The 19,637-nt window shown below is 40.0% G+C and overlaps 3 protein-coding genes across 3 annotated transcripts; all 3 read right to left on the bottom strand.

Moving 5' to 3' along the window:
• Nucleotides 1-1,340: 1,340 nt before the first annotated feature.
• On the bottom strand, nucleotides 1,341-4,004 carry pvalb8 (parvalbumin 8). The gene is made up of 5 exons (XM_082529127.1): nucleotides 3,790-4,004; nucleotides 3,226-3,293; nucleotides 2,534-2,666; nucleotides 1,888-1,997; nucleotides 1,341-1,607 (listed from the first exon to the last, which is right to left on the bottom strand). The coding sequence occupies exons 2-5, from the start codon at nucleotides 3,284-3,286 to the stop codon at nucleotides 1,582-1,584; spliced, it is 330 nt and encodes a 109-aa protein (XP_082385253.1). The 5' UTR covers nucleotides 3,287-3,293; nucleotides 3,790-4,004; the 3' UTR covers nucleotides 1,341-1,581.
• A 6,266-nt stretch (nucleotides 4,005-10,270) lies between these two features.
• LOC309704137 (parvalbumin beta-like) lies at nucleotides 10,271-12,032 on the bottom strand. Its single transcript, XM_082529125.1, has 5 exons — nucleotides 11,904-12,032; nucleotides 11,364-11,430; nucleotides 11,137-11,269; nucleotides 10,652-10,761; nucleotides 10,271-10,535 (listed from the first exon to the last, which is right to left on the bottom strand). The coding sequence occupies exons 2-5, from the start codon at nucleotides 11,422-11,424 to the stop codon at nucleotides 10,495-10,497; spliced, it is 345 nt and encodes a 114-aa protein (XP_082385251.1). The 5' UTR covers nucleotides 11,425-11,430; nucleotides 11,904-12,032; the 3' UTR covers nucleotides 10,271-10,494.
• Nucleotides 12,033-13,568: 1,536 nt separating this feature from the next.
• LOC309704138 (parvalbumin alpha-like) lies at nucleotides 13,569-15,915 on the bottom strand. Its single transcript, XM_082529126.1, has 5 exons — nucleotides 15,808-15,915; nucleotides 14,939-15,007; nucleotides 14,536-14,668; nucleotides 14,109-14,218; nucleotides 13,569-13,863 (listed from the first exon to the last, which is right to left on the bottom strand). Exons 2-5 carry the CDS (start codon nucleotides 14,997-14,999, stop codon nucleotides 13,838-13,840), a joined length of 330 nt encoding a protein of 109 aa, XP_082385252.1. The 5' UTR covers nucleotides 15,000-15,007; nucleotides 15,808-15,915; the 3' UTR covers nucleotides 13,569-13,837.
• Nucleotides 15,916-19,637: the final 3,722 nt, after the last annotated feature.

Here is a 19,637-nt window from a genome sequence, read left to right as displayed (position 1 = left end):
AATTCTGGACTTAACTATTTTGTTTATCTCGTTATGTTTTTTTCTTCTCTGCTCTGTACTGATTGGTCTTGCAAGTGTAGTTTTAAATTGCATGGCCTTTATTGGTTTATTCTGATACTGTGTTTATTCCTATTAAACTGTAAGTGTCCCTGACTTTAGAAGAACAGGTCTGTATGAGTCCAGTAGAGAAAGAAGGAATAAAAAGCATTTCGTCCCAAAAAAACCTGTGAATCAAGCATCTAAATGTGTGACTGCACGACTACATTTGTGACTGTGACATCAAGCTAATGCCAGAGTAGGCCCCATACTGTGGTTCGGAGTGGCAGGTGTCTGCTCTAATAGTCAGGTTCCTCCTGTAATATACACATAATTAAAATGATACTAATGCGGAAGCCCTGAAAAAAAATTGCTACTCTGTATTTTGGCGCCGCTAGCGGGCCGGAGAATAGTGAGGTGGCTGTTAGTTTTAATCCCCCAAATCCTATAAGTGCAGAGAATGAAAAATCAGTGTGCTATTTAAAGTCTTCAGGGTGTAGGGGTTGTGATGATGGTTGTAAGGTGGCCAGAGTTCTGTCTGAGAGCTTGGCAGGTTGTCCCACATCTAAAGTGACTATTCTCATTACCCATTGGCTTCAAATGAACGTGCACCAATTAATTTGTTTAGCAAATTTCTGTGCTTATTTAAAACTGGTTGTTTTCTTGCTATCTGTGTCTAATCTCTTGATTTTAGCTGATGTATCGCATATTATGTGCAGCATGTGCAGTGTTTTGTTTGCCTAGCCTGAGCAGCACCAAGGTGTAGCTGGGTTTATTTGCAAAGCTGAGGTCAGGTGTCACCCAATCCAACCACGGTGACACTCAGGTGGTCATCAAGGACACCTCTTCTGGTTTCTCCCTGTGTTAGCTCTATGGTTCTAAAACTCTCTCTCTCTGTGACACACACACACACACACACACACACACACACACACACACACAAAACTACAGTGGTACTGTACATACAGTGTTTGTGTCAGTTCTCATATACCTGACACTGACACTGTCTGTCTCATTTACTGCTGTGATCAGGGTAAGTAAAGATTTAAAGGGCACCTCCAAACTGTAAATGAAATATTGTAAGTGGGTGTTTACGTGTGTTGTGTCCATACAGGTATGTGTATATGCAGTATAAATCCCCATACAATAAGAGTTAATTAGAGCTCTTCTTGTGCATGTAAAATATTTCAGTGCTTGAACTGCTGTTCTTGCAAATCTGCACTGTGACATCCCAAAGCAGAGGACATACTGAAACACACTGAGATCTGCACTTGTTTATAAATAATGAAAAGAAATGCATGACCTGGATTTATTCTTTTATTTTTCTCTGTAATTTGTTAATTTGCACATTTATTTGAACAATACAGCTTTAGACTCTATCTAGAAGAAAGCTACTTAAAAATAAGAGAAGAACATAGATATCTTTGGACCATTCAGGCTTCATCTAACTAGCGGGACAAAGGTTGACTACAGTAAAAGCCCCTGAAGCAGTTGGATAAGGATGGCAGGAGGAAAAATCTAGATGGAGTCATGGAATCCAGCTGCTTAGGACAAGACCATGGCTTGGAACTCTGTTGAGGAAAAACATGGATCAGTAAGATGTAGCTCAGTGTAACAAAAATATTATTTATATATATATTAAAATATTATTTTCCGTGCAGCAACTATGGCAATCTTATACCAGAAGAGAGAAACAGTTTGATGGCACAGTTGTAATATCAAAGTTAACAGCTTGCAACTGACTCGAGTGTATAGCCAGTTATAAACCTAAAATCACAAATGTTCTAGAAAAACTGTGTGCAAGCATGCAAATTCAGGAATTATATGTCAAATAGGTATGAATTGCCTCACCATCTGCTCCAATCATACCGTCGCTATCATCATCAGCAGCACTCAGGAAAGCCTTGGTCTCCTTATCTGTCAGAACACGAGCCCCGGGACAAAACCTCTGGAGGAAAAACCTGGTAGGCACAAACAGGGACAAACACGATCCAAAGGTAGAGTCACTCCTCAATGACAAGTGGATAAAAGGCAAAGTAAGTGAAAATGTTGCTAATTTTAATGCAAGCGTAGGCCTATCACACTGGCTTCAGTCGTCAGCCTTAGATGCTGCTCTGTGTGGTATCCTGCAGCCACAGCACCCACACTTTAAGACCTACCTTATATTAACATTGTCTCGTTGTGCTTTAGGTTTGCTTTTTGCGTCTGTCTTTTACTGAGGGTTGGTAAAAATATGTGACTGCTGTGCTGCATTGTTCAACTTGAATATATTTCCCAGAATATTATAAATTGCTCTTCCAGCTTTCACGTCAGCCTTCCAAAGTCTGATAGATTAATGCTGAGGCGCATCCTCTTCTCTAAATCGCTCATATCTCTAAAAGAATAAGTGCACATGAATTTGATTTTGCTTTAAGGAAGCCAGTTGAACTGCTTCTTCTGTTAAATCCTGTCTGCACTAAAGGGGGGGAAAAAGTTTATGAACTCTCTTCTCACTCACTTGAGCTCTTCTTCCTCGATGAAGCCACTGGCATCGTTGTCCAGAATCCCAAAAACTTTCTTTATATCCTGAGGGCTCTTCTTGGTGAGGCCACATATCTGGAAAAACTTCTTAGCACAGAAGGAGTCTGGAGCTGGAGAAATAAATCACAGTGAGTTTGGTGGATGACTCCAAAGTCTGCCTTCCATTCATTAAACTGACTTAAACAGGTAAATACTAATATATGAATGAGTAATGTCAGGTATTTTTCAATAAACTGGTATTAAAGCAAACTTGTTATAATACCTGCAAAGCCTCAGACTATTTATGTGACTTTAAATTACAGACACATGATAACATACAACCAACAAGGTATTATTAAGTATGATATAAAACACGTAATCTTCTTATTTAGGGTACACATCATGAAGAAAATCACCGTTTCAAATGTTGTATCTTTATTTTATTTTTTGGACGCTGGGAGGCCAGTTACTGGGATCTTTACCTTTTATATTTTATATATTTTCTGTGCATTTATGTCAAGACTTTTTATGTCTTCCATTTATGGGCTTTACACATAGTTACTTGCACATATAAATATATATGTGTGTCCTTGTATTCTGTTTATGTTTTTATGTGTGTGTGCTTTTAAATGTAAATATATCAGGGGGAGAAAATCTCCATACTGTAAACATATTGGTGGAAAACGATACCTTGGCAGTCCTTGATAGCACTGTCGATGGCATCAGCAGAAAGGATAGATGAGAGCGACATTTTATTCCTGCAGGAGGAACAGCCATGGTGAATTATTAAGATTAAGCCAGGTGCAGTACAAACCTTCTAAGCTGACACTGACTGACAGACAGACTGGCAAAAGATGCCCAAGTGGAAACACTGTTACGGAGAAGTTACTGAAAAGTACGGCATGGAGTTAACGGAACAGCATCCTTACACAATGAAAGACTTCGATCTTAAAGAGTTGTAAAAAAAAAAAAAGCCCGTAAAACTGCGATAGGTTTTCTCTTTGCGACCTTTTTAAGCCACTCAAGCAGCCTACCACAAATTAAAAATGATCAAATGAACGTTTCGCTTCTCGCTTTGCCCTTGTTTCCCCGCCACCTACGGCGAGAGTCAGTCACAACTTTTACGGACGCAATTATTTGCCCTGTCACTCAACTAGGCGACCACACAAAAATTAAAAAAAATTATCTCACACAAAACTTTTCAGTTTTTCTAAAAGCAGTTAACTTCCTGCCCGACTTGGCGCAGCAACTCACCGTGTTAAGGGGGTTCTCTCCCAGGTAGACGATCCAGCAGAGAGATGAGGTTATGTGGTGGCTGGTGTCCGTTAAGACGGATTTATATAGGTCTGATTGCCGTGACAATGGGGATTGCTTGGGTTACCCGTCTATGGATCAAATTCTAACTGCCCGCCCCTGATCCAGTTTCTCGGCTAACTAATTAACCTTTACTACTTATAACGCCCAGGCGCAGAGAGACCGGAACGTGAACGTCTGTAACGCCCTCGTAAATAGCATATTAATTTAAGAGCGCTTTCTTCCTCCCATCCTCCACTCCCTCCTTTTATCCCAGCGTCCCTCCTCTAACCTCCGGGATTATACAGTAAATGCTGCTTTTCTCCTTATCCTGCTGTTTCTGAGAGGGTCCCCATCCCACCCTCTCATGCACGTATCCTTTTACTTGCAGCACTCCCCAACCACCGTACTCCTCTGAAAATATGCTCTTTTTATGACATCTGAGTAAGTATGGGAATCCCAACGTTAAAAGTCTGTTTTGCTGTAGTCTTGCGCATGTCTTTTCGTATGTCATCTTAGCTTGTTTAAAGCAAAATAAGATTTCACGGAAAAGATGATTTCAGAGATCAACACCTGAACTTGCTCTGCAGATGATGCTCTGCAGTCTGTCCACATGTATGCCTCATGGGGTCATGCTAAATGGGGCTCACATCATCTCCAGTAATATCTAAAGCGACCTGAAACACATGCTCAGAAGTGAATGTCAGGGACGCCGGTACAGTGTCTCTGAACTGCTTTGTCAACTGTGCTCATTAAGGGACGGGCAGTCATCCCCCTTCTGCCACTATCCCGCGACAATGTAGGCACAGGGGCGTAATAATCAGGGGCCCAATGACAGGAGTGACCCATGCAAGCCATAAAAAGAGTTGTATTTGTCTTAAAAAATATTATTTCTAAAAAAAAGAAAGAAAGAAATGAAGTAAAACAAACTGTGGGAAGTCGGCTGTTAACACATATCTTTAAAAGAAATGTGAGCAGGGCACAACTATCAGATTAAGAATGATTTAGCTGTCAGCAGCTACTAAAGACAGTGAGCCAATGTCAGATGTGACCCTATATCAGAATGACCCAGCACAACTTAACACCAAATGCATGAGTCTTTCAGAAACAGCCATAGAAGCAGCAGCAGCACATCCCTTTCCAAATGACATAACACAACATGAGCTCACATGGTGGCAACTAAAAGTTATTCCAAGCATTCATTTGTATTGACATCCATACCAAGGTACTGCAATTTTAGTATTGCTGTTTTGTAAACATAAACATGTTTAGACACTTGTTTAACCATTCATGATTACCAAGATAGTATGGTATGCCCTGATGATCTGGCTCAACCTCTCATGTACTTTAGTACCAAACAGGCTGAAAACAGTATGACAGCACGAGGCTGTAAGCAGGTTAATGGGTAAATATCAGTCCTATATACTTTATTCTTCTGGAGGTCTGCCTTTGTAGCAGATAGTGAGCGATAAGATGAGATAATGGCTCAGGGAAGTGAAGAGAGGGAGGAAAATGAAGGTTGCTCTGAGGGTAATGGGGAGGATGGGCACAGAGGAACATGGTTGAAAAACTGAGGGCAAGCAGAAAATGTTTTGCCCAAACACCTCACTAATCAGTAGAGAGGAACAATTTTTTGGAGACTGGCCAACAAGGGTGTAGAAAAAGCAGGTATAACCAAAAAGCAACCAAGATATGGAGGAGAAAACATTACCAAGTTATCTTCAGCATGCCGAGTCAGCCAAAAGGCTATTTAAATTGAGAGTGCACAAGCACTGCACATAAATGCTTCAGTAGTATCAATAAATAAGTACTTAAATAAAAATGAAAAACATAAACTTAAAAATGGTAAATGGTAAATGGCCTGTATTTGTATAGCGCTTTACTAGTCCCTAAGGACCCCAAAGCGCTTTACACATCCAGTCATCCACCCATTCACACACACATTCACACACTGGTGATGGCAAGCTACATTGTAGCCACAGCCACCCTGGGGCGCACTGACAGAGGCCTAAAAATAATCTAGTAATAAAATTATACAAATGAAATTGTGACATAAAATAATAATGATAACAAATATTAATAATAAAAAAGACACGTAGGGGAAAATTAGTTAAAATTAGTCTGAACTTGAAAAAGTTGATGAGGAGAGCCATGTTTTCTGCTGGGATTTAAATAATGTAAGTGAGGTAGATGACCTAATCTGATGAGGGAGACAATTCCAGAGCTTTGGAATTGCCCCTGAGAAAGCCGAGGTAGGCGCTAAGAGCCAATCGGGATTCTGGAATTACTAAAAAATGCTGATCGCTGGAAGTGAGCGGCTTGAGACAAGGAATTTTAAAAAATCTGTGTGACACGATAAAAGACCCACACACAGCGTTGTAGGTTCAGTGTTTTTATTGTCAGACTGCTCTGCTTCACAGGAAGAAGGGTTAGGGTTATAGAAGCAGCTTATTACCGGCAACATTAATGGTCAGTACAGATTGCTATATACAGTATACACAATAATTTGCTTAAAAAAAAGATCTGTAATGAGGAAAGGAAGGGGGTCCACAGAGACAGTTAATACACCTTGCCCAGAGTTATTTGCTGCGCCCCTGGTGATGCATAATGTGCAGTGCTTCATTTATAAGAAAAAACAAACAAAAAACACAACAGCGGTAAGCACTAGTTTCATATCAATTACAGTTTAAGAGTTTATTTTTTGTGATTTGCTCAAAGTCAGAGCAGCACATTGGATTTTGTTTCCTGTACGATTTGTCCAGTTGCAAAACGACCAGGTCGGCTTGCCTTTCCGAGGACGTTTGTGTCCTGGTCTGACACACAGACTAATGCAAGGGTCATTAAGCACATCCCTGGGAGATTGGTCACTGCAGCAGGACACGGAAAAGAAGGTTATATCTCTCCATGAGATAAGGGGGAGGTGAAGTTGTACAGATGTAGCAACCAGCACCTGGGTGGTTTGGAGATGAACACTTACAATTTCAAAGCTATCAACGTGGACAGAAAAGCATCAGTTAAAACTCCAAACGACAAATTAATCGAAGATCCCACGGAGAGTTGAAGTCAAATCCCTGGATCCACAACCCTGAGTGCTAACTATTACATCATACAAAACAGTATCCAGCTTTTCCCGATTATTCCCAAGACCTTTGCAACCCGACACCGAGCCTCATTCTTAATTCTAGCCAAACGGTCACAATACCTCGAGGTCACTTTTCACGTTGAAGTCGGATTCTTAACGTACGCGTGCTTGAAGCACGGGGCGAATCTTGGCAGGGATGCGCTCCCTCGCGCATCAGCTGGCGAACGCGAACAGCAGGTAAAGTTGCACTGGAGAGGTATCGCGACATGTGCGTAAAGATCGCATTTAAACATTATTTAAAAGCACGAGGGTGTGAAACTGCTGTCAAATTTGTGGCCCGTGTACTGTGTTTGGTATGACAAAGTACTCCCTCCCCCACCACCTTCTTCCAAACCCAAAGAAAAACATTTTCAGTGGAGAGCGTCGCATTCCCAACATGTGCACAAAAATGATCAGACTTTTATTTGTTCAGACCTTCTTTTTTTTTATCAAATAAACGAATAAAAACTGAGATGGAAAGGTTGATTTGGTAGATTTTTCATGTGTGGCAAATGAAAGATGTTGATTACATCAGGATGGGCAGGTAGTGATTCTCTGTGTAACATATTGTGTTCCCGTGTGTCGTATAATGCACGGGAAGTCTTAGTGTTTTTATTATATTATTTTAAATGCGTGGTGAACAAAGTTTATACACAGCATGCGCTCAGTGGCTCTTATTCACTTCTTTAGCAGCATCCTAAAAGCTTACCTCCGACGGTTTGTCACCGTCAGCCACCTAATCCAGTTGCCAACTTATTAATGGGGCCTTCTCCTCTCAACAAGTGATGTCCGACTGTCTGCAGTTAGGTTCTAGTGAAGCACAGAAAAGGTAAAGAGAAACTTAATCATCCACTGTGTGTGAAAACGAGACTCGGGACACCGGATTAAAAGCAGTGGTGCGATTTTATCAGCACCCGGTACATGATGTCATACGTCGTACTGATACCTGGCAGACTCTACAGTTACTGGGCAATTATTTATTTATTTACATTTTCTAATATTCTTTCGCGGAGCTAACACAGAGTCACAAACAAACATTTATAGGCTACTCACATTCACGCACTCATTAAATATAGCAAAAAAAAAAACGTTAATTTGCAGAAAGGCTCCAGCCGAAGGGTGGATTCGAACCAAGGACATTAGTCCTGTGAGCTAACAGTAATTTCTTTAACATCCTACTGCCCCTTGGGCGGTTCTTACGCAATGAAAGTTTACGAAACTACAAGAAAAAGAGGAAAAAATGCAATGCAAAAGGTCGGCTAAACAATGAAAACAACGTCAGTCGGTATTCGTTTTAAACGATGCTATTCTCCAATTAAGAACAAATCAAAAGTTCAATGTACGTTTCATTGCATTAAGCCAATATTTCCTTTAATTGATATATAACTGAAATATATTTATGTAGTACAATTTCACTTTCTAAAATGTGTAAATAAAAGTAGCCAGTAAATACTACAGCACTGCAACTGTAGTTGTTGCTATGTTGCCGCCCCAACCCCACTTTTTTAAATGCTTTGGCTTAGGTTGCTGAAAAAGAACGTATCCCATCTAGCGGCAGTAGGGTGGAACTACATGAACTGTGAACACTACATAGGCTGCACTTGTGTGCTCGCTGTGTGTGCAGTACGTGTTTTACTCACGGACATATACAGTAGCGGTTTTAGATACGGGCGACACGGCGGTTGCCCGGGGCGGCATCACGGGCATCGGCAAAAAAAAAAAAAAAAAATTGCTCGTACTCATGCTGCCCCGACATCAGCCAGCGCATATTGGGAATGGCATAGGCACCGATCGGTTTTCTATCGTCCATTTGCTGGGAGTAAGGGCGCCTGCTGCTTGAGGCAGAGGGTGGAGGAGCGGGGCGGCGGGGGATTCTCTGGCTGGCTGGAGCAGCATCTAATAACCAGCTTGCAAAATAAAACAAAATAAAAACAAACCAACAAACACGAAAACACCAGCCATTATAATACAAATTTATAATTTGCAACGATGTTTTTTCGAAATTCTATACACGAAAAGTGAGCGCGAGAGCCCTCGATGCGCCTGCTCGCTGCTGAAGTCAAAGTAAACTTTATTGTCATCTCCGCTACATACAGTCCAGTATATAGAGAAACGAGGCTCCAGTTACAGCAGTGCAAGTAAACAAACAATAAATATAAGAAGAGTAAGAAAATAAATATACACTTTAGGACCAGGGGTAAAGGGATCAATAACAATTTAAAATTTATAATTTACAGTTTGATGATTTAAAGTCTCACACACAACCTGCCGAAAGGGGTGGGGGGCCGGCTGCTTCCAAATAGAGCACATTTCATTCATAATGATGTAAATCCAAGCCCATCATGTATTCATGACTTGAATTCTGGGTTGTGCGAAATCCCAGAAATACACCTTAGACAAAGTGAATCTGTGAACTAAGGTGTAGGTCTATTAGATTATGTTGTGGTGATCCTCGGGTTGGGGGATGGGTGTTCATACTGGAGTGCAAAATTAAAACCGATGGAAGATGGACAAGAAAAGTTCAAAGCCATCAGGTGCTCAGTTTAGAAAAAGAGAAAAGAGGAGGAGGAGAAACGAGCAAAAGATACAGGTAAGCAGATGTGTCATTGGATAATGGCAGGTCATCCGTTACTTAGAGGAAGAACCTTATATATATATATAGTATATACATTGGGTGAATGTGCAGTAGTAGCAGCAAGCAGGTGAATTCTGTACATTAATATGAATAGACATCTGACTATTTTACAGAATAGACAATATAAACATATTTAAAATTAAAGGAATTTGAAATGTACATTGTGCCTGGATTTAAGAGTGTCTGGAAGAGAGTCCTGTCTCAGTCAATTATAGATGATGTGAGAGGGTGGGTGTGTGTGTGTTTAGGGCCCGGATGGCTTGGGGATAGAAGGTGGTTGTCCTGGCACCATGATGCCAGATTCTTCACTTCGTCCATGTAGGCCGCCTTTATTAATCCCTAAGGAAATTATGTGGGTTACAGTTGCTCCAAGAAGAAATGGTAAAAAAAATAGTAACAGTAACAGACTAAACTCCAAACAATACATTATGTTACAGATTTTAATATTAATTAGTCATTGTCAGTTGTTGATTTGTCCTGTTCTCATTGTATGACAAATTATGATGGCTGTTTGGTAGCCGTTTGCATACTATGCATACTCTCTCTCTCTCTTCATATGTGTGTGTGTTGGGTGGGTGGGGGGGGGGGGGGGGGGGGGGGGGCAGAGGGAGTGTTCGCCAGGGCGCCAAACAGGCTAGGACCGCCACTGGATATATAATAATAATAATGGGAAGAGGAAACAATAACACCGTAGCAAAAGAATATTTATTCTTTTTGATCGATCGTTCCTGGAAAGAGCATCATCAAAGATTTTACAATAAGCAAAATTCGTATTTAAGACATGAACACAACCGAGCGGCATTTTCATCATTTTGGACAGGTGTTGCATAGAAGAAAACGTCTTTTAAGCAAATGTATAAAAATTAGGGTGACGAGATGGAGTTCGCTGTGGTCATTGTTGTTCCATCCATCACTTGGCACCATTATTTGTCTTAACCATGACAACGAACTCTGCAAAAAGACAGAAGGAAAAACACCTGTGACATATCCGTTAGCAGGAAAAACAAAACATCCAAAGAGGAATTTCACTGTGGTGCACGTGCATTTTTTTAATTTATTTTTTATACCATCAGCGCCAATCTTGCCGTCACCGTCGGTGTCACCGGCACCGAGGAAAGCCTTGGTCTCGGCGTCGTTCAGGACGCGTGCACCTGACTTGAAGTTCTGGAGGAACAGCCTGCAGACAGAGGTGAGCAGTGAGTTCACAGACCCAAGTTCTCATTGGCTAAGACATGCAATCTGACTGCAGAGAGTACAGTTTGGATACAAGTCAACTAAGGCATAAAAAAGCTGTTTTCTTTAGCTAAATAAATAAAATCAAAGCAAAATATTCATTCAAAAAAACGACCCATACCTAACCGAAATATATCATTCTGGTTATATAAAACCAGTGCATGGGTTAAATATGGCTACACATAGCTTACTGTAGTCTACTGTTAGTGGCTGAATGGTTTTGTGCTTACAGCCTCCTGCCACTCATTATGATGCATCCAAGGTCAAATCAACAACAACAGCAAAACCCTAACAACGCCTTTTGTATGAACTTTCTTACTTAAGCTCGTCCTCCTCAATGAAACCGCTCTTGTCCTGGTCAATGATGGCGAAGGCCTTCTTGATGTCATCTGCGGACTTGTCATGAAGGCCGCAGGACTTGAAGAACTTCTTGTGGTCGAATGTGCCGCCGTCTGAAAGTAGCGCAGGTTGTTACTGAAATTCGCACAAAGCAAGCGCAGCTGAACAAAAAAGAAGGTGAGTTGTGATCGCAGATGAGGGAATCACCTTTGCACGCATCCAGGGCTGCAGTGATGTTAGCCTCAACTAGTACACCTCCGAATGCCATTGTGAACTGGGAAAATAAAAATAAAATCCATTATTAAGCTTTTAAAGTTGGGCTTAATGTCCATAGGTGACCATCCCAGGTTATTATTATTATTTTATTATTATTAATAATATTATTATCTTTTAGAACATTGGCAGCATCTGAAGAATCACACATCTGTAAGTTTGCTTCTTGCCAAAAATAATCTGAGCCACTCCAAATATGAAAGGGCAAATTATTCATTGCGCCTCTTTCTGAAGCTGCAACTCTAAAGATGCGAGTACGTCTGATCAGTAATCCATGTGGCCAACGATGATGACGCTCCGGCAAGAAAGCGCAAAACTCATCTCCTTCTTCTGATGCTGCCTCGCAGTAAGGAGTCCCGATTTAAAGCGTAATTAACAATAAATTTAAAAAATAAATAAATGTAGTGTTTTCTCAAAGATGCCAGGTGATGATGTGGCTCCCGGGTTTCCCTTCTCCTTTCCATTCAAACTCACCTCTTGTGTCTTTGCTTTGTAGGCTACGAATGACACAGACAAGACCCGAGTCGACTGCAGTGACCATCACGGCGCTCCGGGTGAGCTTTTATATGATCACGCCATCGAAATCTGAAGCATAAGATAACTGACACCGAGAAGAAGGATGCGAAAATGCGTCCCCTTAGCCAGAGAGCCGTCTATTTTAAGTTTCACAAATGAAGACGCTTAAAAGGTGCGTTTGAAGAAGTCTTTCATGTCCACTCAAAGCTAAGAATAGGCCCCAGCACTGCTGAGGAGGACGAATTGGAAGTACTGCGGGCGGGGGCGGGGGACTGAGCATGCATGCATTAGAGCTGGCGTAAGTTGTACTAACTGGTTGTTTCTCCTCTTTTTGACGATTTAGAAGGCGTGGACTATTCACTGCAACAGTATGTGAAATATATTTGGCGACTTTGAGGGAAATTGTGGTTTTGATTTCTTAGCTGGAACAATGAAGGGTACTTCGTAAGATATATATGTATTTCACTCCTTTCAGATTCGTACAGATAGTCTGCCTGCCTAGCACATTGCTAAATACTTTTTAAAAACCCGTCTTACTTGTGCCGCATACGAATTCCAAATATCAGCCACGCCCGGTTTTACTGTCAAGTCCTTTTTGTTCCAAATATTTGTAAAAAGATTTATTAAATAACCAAATTAATTCAAGGGGACTCTCTGACTTTAGAAATATTCTTAAGTTTTCCTTAAAAATTCCATCTGCCATGTGTGATTACGATAGATATTCTAAACCCCTAAAGGCACAAGGGCATGCTCATGCTTTTAGACAAAGCATTAAAAATCAAAATGGGCAAAAAAAAAGATAATCACAGTCAGCTACTCTTGCTGAAAGAATGTGTTTGACCTGTAGGAGGCAGCAAAGTTCTGTGGCGCAAGCCTGGCAATTGTGAGGAAACGGCAGACTGCTATCACTCAGACTATTTCTGATTCCCCTGCTGTTAGACAATAATAACCTTATGGCGTCATCTGATAGGCTTGAGGTTTACATAATGCTGAATTCTTAGCTTACATTGGGATCGTAATTTGACTTTAATATGGAAACTGAGCTGTTCAAAATTCCATTCCAGGCTTATGCATATAGAATATTTTCTTCCTCAAAATGAGGTACACACCAGGTGCTGATAGAAGTTAAATAATGTATTAAAGACCTTCGGCTGATGTAGATGTGCAACTGTACAGTGGGTTCAGTGTGTTAAAAGTTCCTGCTGATGCAACAGTGACTGTTAATAGAACTCCTGTTGCCACAGCACATCATTTAATTGACTATGCAGCAGTTGGTGGAGGAGGAGACCTTGGAAGAGACAGCGTGGCAGCTATCCATTGCAAACCTCCCTAAGATCCCAGAAGCATGTGAGCAAAGCCCCATGGGCCCATTCCCACAGCATTTCCCAGTCCATGGCCAGAGTCCAGCCACACTCCACTATCTCATTAACCAATTATCCAAACAAGTGCTGGGCATGTTGTTTAGACCGTCACTCAACACCTCTGGAGTATTCAAACACCCTGGCAAATCAACAACTAATTTGAAACGGCCACTTCCTCAAACCATTGTGTTGGCATAGCTACGTCTGTGTGAATAGAGAGGGTTTTGGTTGACCATGCAAAAAACGACTGACCTGAACGAGATGACTTTACACCAAAAGAGTATTTATTCCTGGTTTTTCACTCTTCCTCAAAAAGTGCAGATGATGTTGTACAGTTTGCACAAGTCATTTTTTCAGAACATTTAACACATCTGAATAACAGTATCAGTAAAATATGTGCTCCATGTTGAGAAACAGTCCACAGGCAACTCATAAATAAGGTATAAAAAATATTCTTTCAGCTGATGATTAGTGAATCTTGCAAGGAGTTCACAGTTCCATGAAAAGAAATGGATCTTGGTCAATGGAAATTTATGCCTTTACAAGGGCAGCAAACTCTGTGAAAGTAGAATAGAACTGCCATTAGTATTGGGAACAAAGTGGATTCAGGTTAGTGGTATAGTTTAAACTGACAGGAGCCATTCTCTGACTAAGGGTATGTCAATGGATGTTAAAAAAATTAAGCTTGTTTCTAACATCTGATTCATGTAGGCTCTGCGGGTAACACTTCATATATATGATGTGTTCTGCTAAACTGAAAGATCTGTAGGAAAGTGCACCATGCTCCACAAAGAACCCTCACCATCAATTCCGATCTTGCCATCACCATCACTGTCACCAGCGGAGAGGAAAGCCTTGGTCTCCTTGTCAGTGAGTGCTCTGGCACTAGCAGAGAAGTTCTGCAGGAACAGCCTGGCGTGTGGACAATAAAAAGCAGCAGTTATTATTTATTATTTTCTTGTGAACCCTTTGGTTTTCTATGTTTTCATGTGTGAGATTTTAAGACTTAAATTGATGTGTCAACCAAATGATCCATAAGAAAGTCATCAACAGCTTCTTTTTGGGGGCTTCCTTAGCAATAGTTACTATATTATTTGGCTTGTAGACTAAAGCCCAAGTCTATAAATAAATGACACAAATCACACTGATAAGATCGTGAATACTCTGGACCACTTAGGCTTGCAAGTATGAGATGCCAGCATTAAGTGTGAACTGCTGGAATTACTTACTTCAGCTCATCCTCCTCAATGAAGCCGCTGTTGTCCTGGTCAATGATTTTGAAGGCGTTCTTCACATCATCGGCAGTTTTTGCAGCCAGGCCGCTGGCCTTGAAGAACTTCTTGTAGTCGAAGGAGTCAGCAGCTAGAACACACATTTTAACTCAATTAGCGCCCAGCAAGTCTGCGCAAGCACAAGTCAGGACTTCATTGTTGATGCAATACGATAACTGTGACTGTTTATACGACACAATGTGAAACTGAGACTTTACTGCTTTCTGACTGAAGCCAAGTTGCATCACTTGTTGGTGTTTTGAATCAAATAGCAGTAAAATGTTCAACAAAGTTACATGAATAATGAAAAACTAGAACAGCTTGTTCACTGTCTGATGAAATAATGATAATGAATGCTCACCTGCGCAGCCATCCAGAGCTGCTTTCACTTCAGCATCATTGAGGACACCAGCAAAGGCCATTTTTTAATCTTAGAGAGGGAAAAAAGACAAGATAACTGGATTAGTATGGTCATTATAAGTCCTATGCAGTGGTCATACTATTGGATTATAGATCATTTTTCAATTCTCCAACTTAACTGGACAATTTGACCTATTTTGTTTTGACTACATTACAGTGAACCTAACTATATGATGTGAGTAATCATAAATAAAACACAGGAAGGGTCAAATCAGACATTAGTGGTCAAAAGCTTAAACAAGGATTAATCCACAATAAAGCAAAGCCCCCTTTTACTTTATGTTGGTCACGAATCAACTCTTTTCCTTAATCCAAAGTCTACCATGCAGCTCTACCCGTCCCGATTAATATAAACAACTACTCTTAAGAGCTGCTCTTCGCCTCCGGATGTTTAATCACAACACGGCACTGACTGTGTATCCCAAAGCGTTTTGCTGCTATGGCACGAAATAGATGATGCTTCCACCGAGAGACCAAATCACGGCAACATGAATCACTGACACAAATAAACAAAGCACCAGTGATGTCAAGCGCGCCAATAACCCTAGGTGTGTTATCATAGCATTTCTTTTATCCCGTTAAAAGAGATAATGTAAATAACAATATTCATCCACAAACGGCGCTCTTCTGAAATCTTTTGGCCTCCTTTGCGCGCTAATTGAATTATCCTGTGGTCCATGAAGTTGTTGGCTATGTTTGTTCCAATTCTCTCTATAGTTTATAGTCCACGTGGATCTCCTTGTCTGAATCCCCTTTTCCCCCTTCCAGTGTAGAAGTCGGTGTGGCGTTCGTCCGCATCCCCGCACTCACCTTTGCGCTGAGTTGAGGCGAGTGAAAACCTAGGCGGACTCGAGTGAATGCCACGAATCCCCTTTCCCTCTCTCTTATATATCCTTGAGCAACACCATTTACAGACCTTTGAGTCCCAGTATCAGGTACCAAGATCCATGGGTTTCGAAAAAATGTGTCTAGTAGTCCAGACCTATTTTTAGGTGAACAAATGAGGATGCTACCATGTGTGAGTGAGGCCTATAGCTAGACATGTGTAACTCGAGCATGCCCGCTGCTACCCGACTTCACTGGTCATGTTGCACCTATATGATTTATTGCCAGCATGCTGATTTTGATTCAGAACGTTTCCTCTACGAGCTTAAATTAAAGGAACTGATACATGTGAGGGTGCAGGTCATCCTTATTTTGATTTGTGAGAACCATGTAAAGGAACACCAGCCAATTCAACTTCCTACTTTAAACAGGATAACCTTTATTAACGTCACTATAAGCCTTCACTATGAAGAGAAGACCACTGGAAAGGACTGCCTTTTAAAACACCTTTATTTTTGATTTCCATGTCAATATGATCACAGAGCCATTTTCTCCTATGCCTTTTAGACTTCTGATAGTGTTTATTTCTACCGTGTTTTCTCTGGCATCATATACTCCAATCACATGCTATATAAACCCACAGTGAGTCCATACAGTCCATTAACAGAGCTGTTTTATGATAAATCTTTCCAGCAATATTTAATACTCGTGGTTGTAGAGTGGCTGTGGCTCTTGGGCGACTTATAACTAGATTTACACAAATTCCAGGTTATTTTACATAAATGCAATCTTTTTTCCTTATATTATTAAGAGTTTCTTATTTATTGGTGTCAGGCTTTCTATTCTTGCCTCTGAAGTTGCAACACCAGGCAAGATGGTCTCAGATGATAGACATGTGCAGCTTCTGCCTATATGCTGTCCTGTAACATTAACTAGCTATACCTAGTGTATAAGCTACAGCACAGTATACACAAGGTTCATCTGAACTCTTCACGAAGTGTTGAGTTTCAAACTAAACCACCACCTTATCAGGGTTGAGACTTTGAGGCCTATTTTTTTACATGCTGTATGATTGCAAGCATGACAGTTTTCCATGCTATCCTCAGTAGTCACACCAGCATGTGTCTGTGAATAACATCCTTATAAAGCTTAAACCAAAGACTGCTGATCTCAGTCTGGTAGTTCTGTGTAGTCAGTCTTTCTTTTCTTTTCTTTCTGTCTGGTCAAACTGAACTCGTGCTAGTGAGTCTACAGCAGTGACTCAAAATGAGGATATTCTTAACTGTCAGAACCATGGTAGTGGTCTTTGGTTAGATCCCAGTTTTAGGCAAGCAGTTTTAAGTAAAAGCATTGGAAGAAGCAACTTTATCATAAATATTTCATGTTTAATGGAAATACTGGATATCAGTTTAATAAAGTAAAACAGTGGCTCTCTCAGAACCTGCATTATACACACTATTAGGCACACCTTGCTAATACTGGGTTGGACTGCAGAGATATTGGTCCATATTGATATGATAGCATTGCACAGCTGCTGCACATTTGTCTGTTTCACATCCATGATGCAATTCTCTTCATTCACCTTTTTGGATTTTCTCTAAATCTCAATGGGGATGCGGTGACCATTTGAGTAGAGTGAAATCATTGTCATGTTAAAGGAGCCAGTTTCAGATGACAGCAACAGTACTGGCAAGCAGGCTGTGGTGTTTCAACTGATCCTCAGAAAATATCCCCCACAGATTTACACCACCACAACCACTGCTACAAGGAAGGATGGATTCATGTTTTCGTGGCTAATGCCAAATTCTGACAGTATACCATCTAAATGTTACGACACAACTCATCAGACTAGGCAACCTTTTTCCAAACTTCTGTTGTCCAGTTTTGGTAAGCCTGTGTGAATCATAGCCTCAGTTTCCTGTTTTAGGTGACAGGAGCGGCTCCTCTGTGGTCTTCTGCTTCATCTGCTTCAAGGTTTATGTTCAGAGATGCTCTTCTGCATACTCTGCTGTAGGTTTTTCTGTTGCCTTGCTATCAACTTAAAGCAGTTTGGTCATTTTCCTCTGAAGTCTGACATCAATAAAGCATTTTTACCCAGAGAAGCGCTGCTCACTGGATATTTTTTAGGTCCATGCTCTGTAAAGTCTAGAGATTGTTGCATGGTAAAGTAGATCAGCAGTAGAATTGTTATTTTTAAATATTTTTTTCATTTTCATTTTGGTTTGACTTTTTATTTTTAATTCTGTTTAGTCTAACTTACTGCCCAGATTTGTTTCCCCTTTGAGTTGTTTTTTATTTGAAGATTTTTTTGTTTTTGTTTAGTTTTTTTTTATTAGTTTCAATGTTAGTTCTAGATAGTTTCATATTTTTAGTTGATCTTAGTTAGTTTTCCAAGTTCACAAAATAACTTAGAATGATTAATTTTCAACCTATGGCAGTTTCAAAAGTTTTGCCTTTTATTTTTCTCAACTAGTTCCCCTCTTGCAAAACACTTAGCCCTATACTGTTTGGATCAAATAATATAATGGTGACAAATTCACCCTCTCAAGCAGCAGGTAGCTGGTTTGATTCCAACCAGAGACACATAAACCTCTTTGGGATTGTGACAGGGTGTCCGGCATCAAACTGCAAACTCAAACATGCAGAGCGACCCTTTGTGATGAGGGAGACAGCAGAATAAGAACCCTAAATTTCATATATTTCATTTCAATTTTAACCTGAAATTTGGTTACTTTTCTCAAAGTGATCCAAAATATATAAAAATAAAAATGTTTAAAATTGTATGTTGTTCATGGAACATGGGGAAGCTCTAAACAGTATAAATGTGTATAAGGTGCACAAAAGGATGAGAGATGGTGCTCGGTCACAGGATGTGAACTAGAGGAGTGGGGTTTCTGAGCGTTAGTACTATCAGCTTACAGCACGAAGGTTCCTGGTTGAAATCCTGTCTGCAAAGTTTGCATGTTTGACCAACTCCATTGCAATTGGGAGGGGCTGTCTCCTACAGTTCAAATTACTTTGAGCAGTCAGTAAGGCCAGAAAAGTGCTATTTGAATCCAAATACATTGTGTAACTGCCCCTTGTTGGTTGTGCTTCAAGTATCCAGAATGTAAGAAAATAATGAAAATAATTATTCATTATTTTCATTATTCTCATAATCACATTAGAATGCAGCAAACTGAGATTAAAACACAGATCAGAAGAGGGTTGGAGAGTCATAAGATTATAAAGTCATAAAGAGCAAATCCTCCACACACAACATTTCCTTCCACTGCTTTAAATGCACAGGCTAGTTTGCAATACGCAAGTTTTGTGCTCTAAGTGATAATTAATATTGAACTAATGTTGATTAGTAATTGTAAGATATATATATATATATATATATATATATATATATATATATATATATATATATATCATATTATAAATCCCAAGAGTTCAGATATTTTGCCATTTTCACTTTTAATAAAGCATAAAACATAATAAAGCAGTGCTACATCTTCTTGACTGAGGTAAAACGCAACATGATATTTTGTGAAAATAGATGTTTTTTTTTCTTCTTCTTCTCCCTGACCTCTGAAATAATACCAATTTAGTATTATTTATTAAAGCATTAACATAACAGCAGAATGCAATTCATACATTCTAAATAGATTGTTGTAGATAATTATTATGAAGCAATTTTTGACTCAGTTCTAAACCTGACCTGAGCTATGTGAAGTCATTGAATATGAATGAATAGTATGTAATGCTTAATGCATCTATTTGCATCTATTTAAGTTTACATGTATATATATATATATATATATATATAA

This window comes from Aulonocara stuartgranti, assembly GCF_965226115.1.
Source record: "Aulonocara stuartgranti genome assembly, chromosome: 4".
Classification (NCBI taxonomy): domain Eukaryota; kingdom Metazoa; phylum Chordata; class Actinopteri; order Cichliformes; family Cichlidae; genus Aulonocara; species Aulonocara stuartgranti.
The sequence above is the reverse complement of the archived record's forward strand: the minus strand, read 5'-3'. Positions and strand labels throughout refer to the sequence as shown.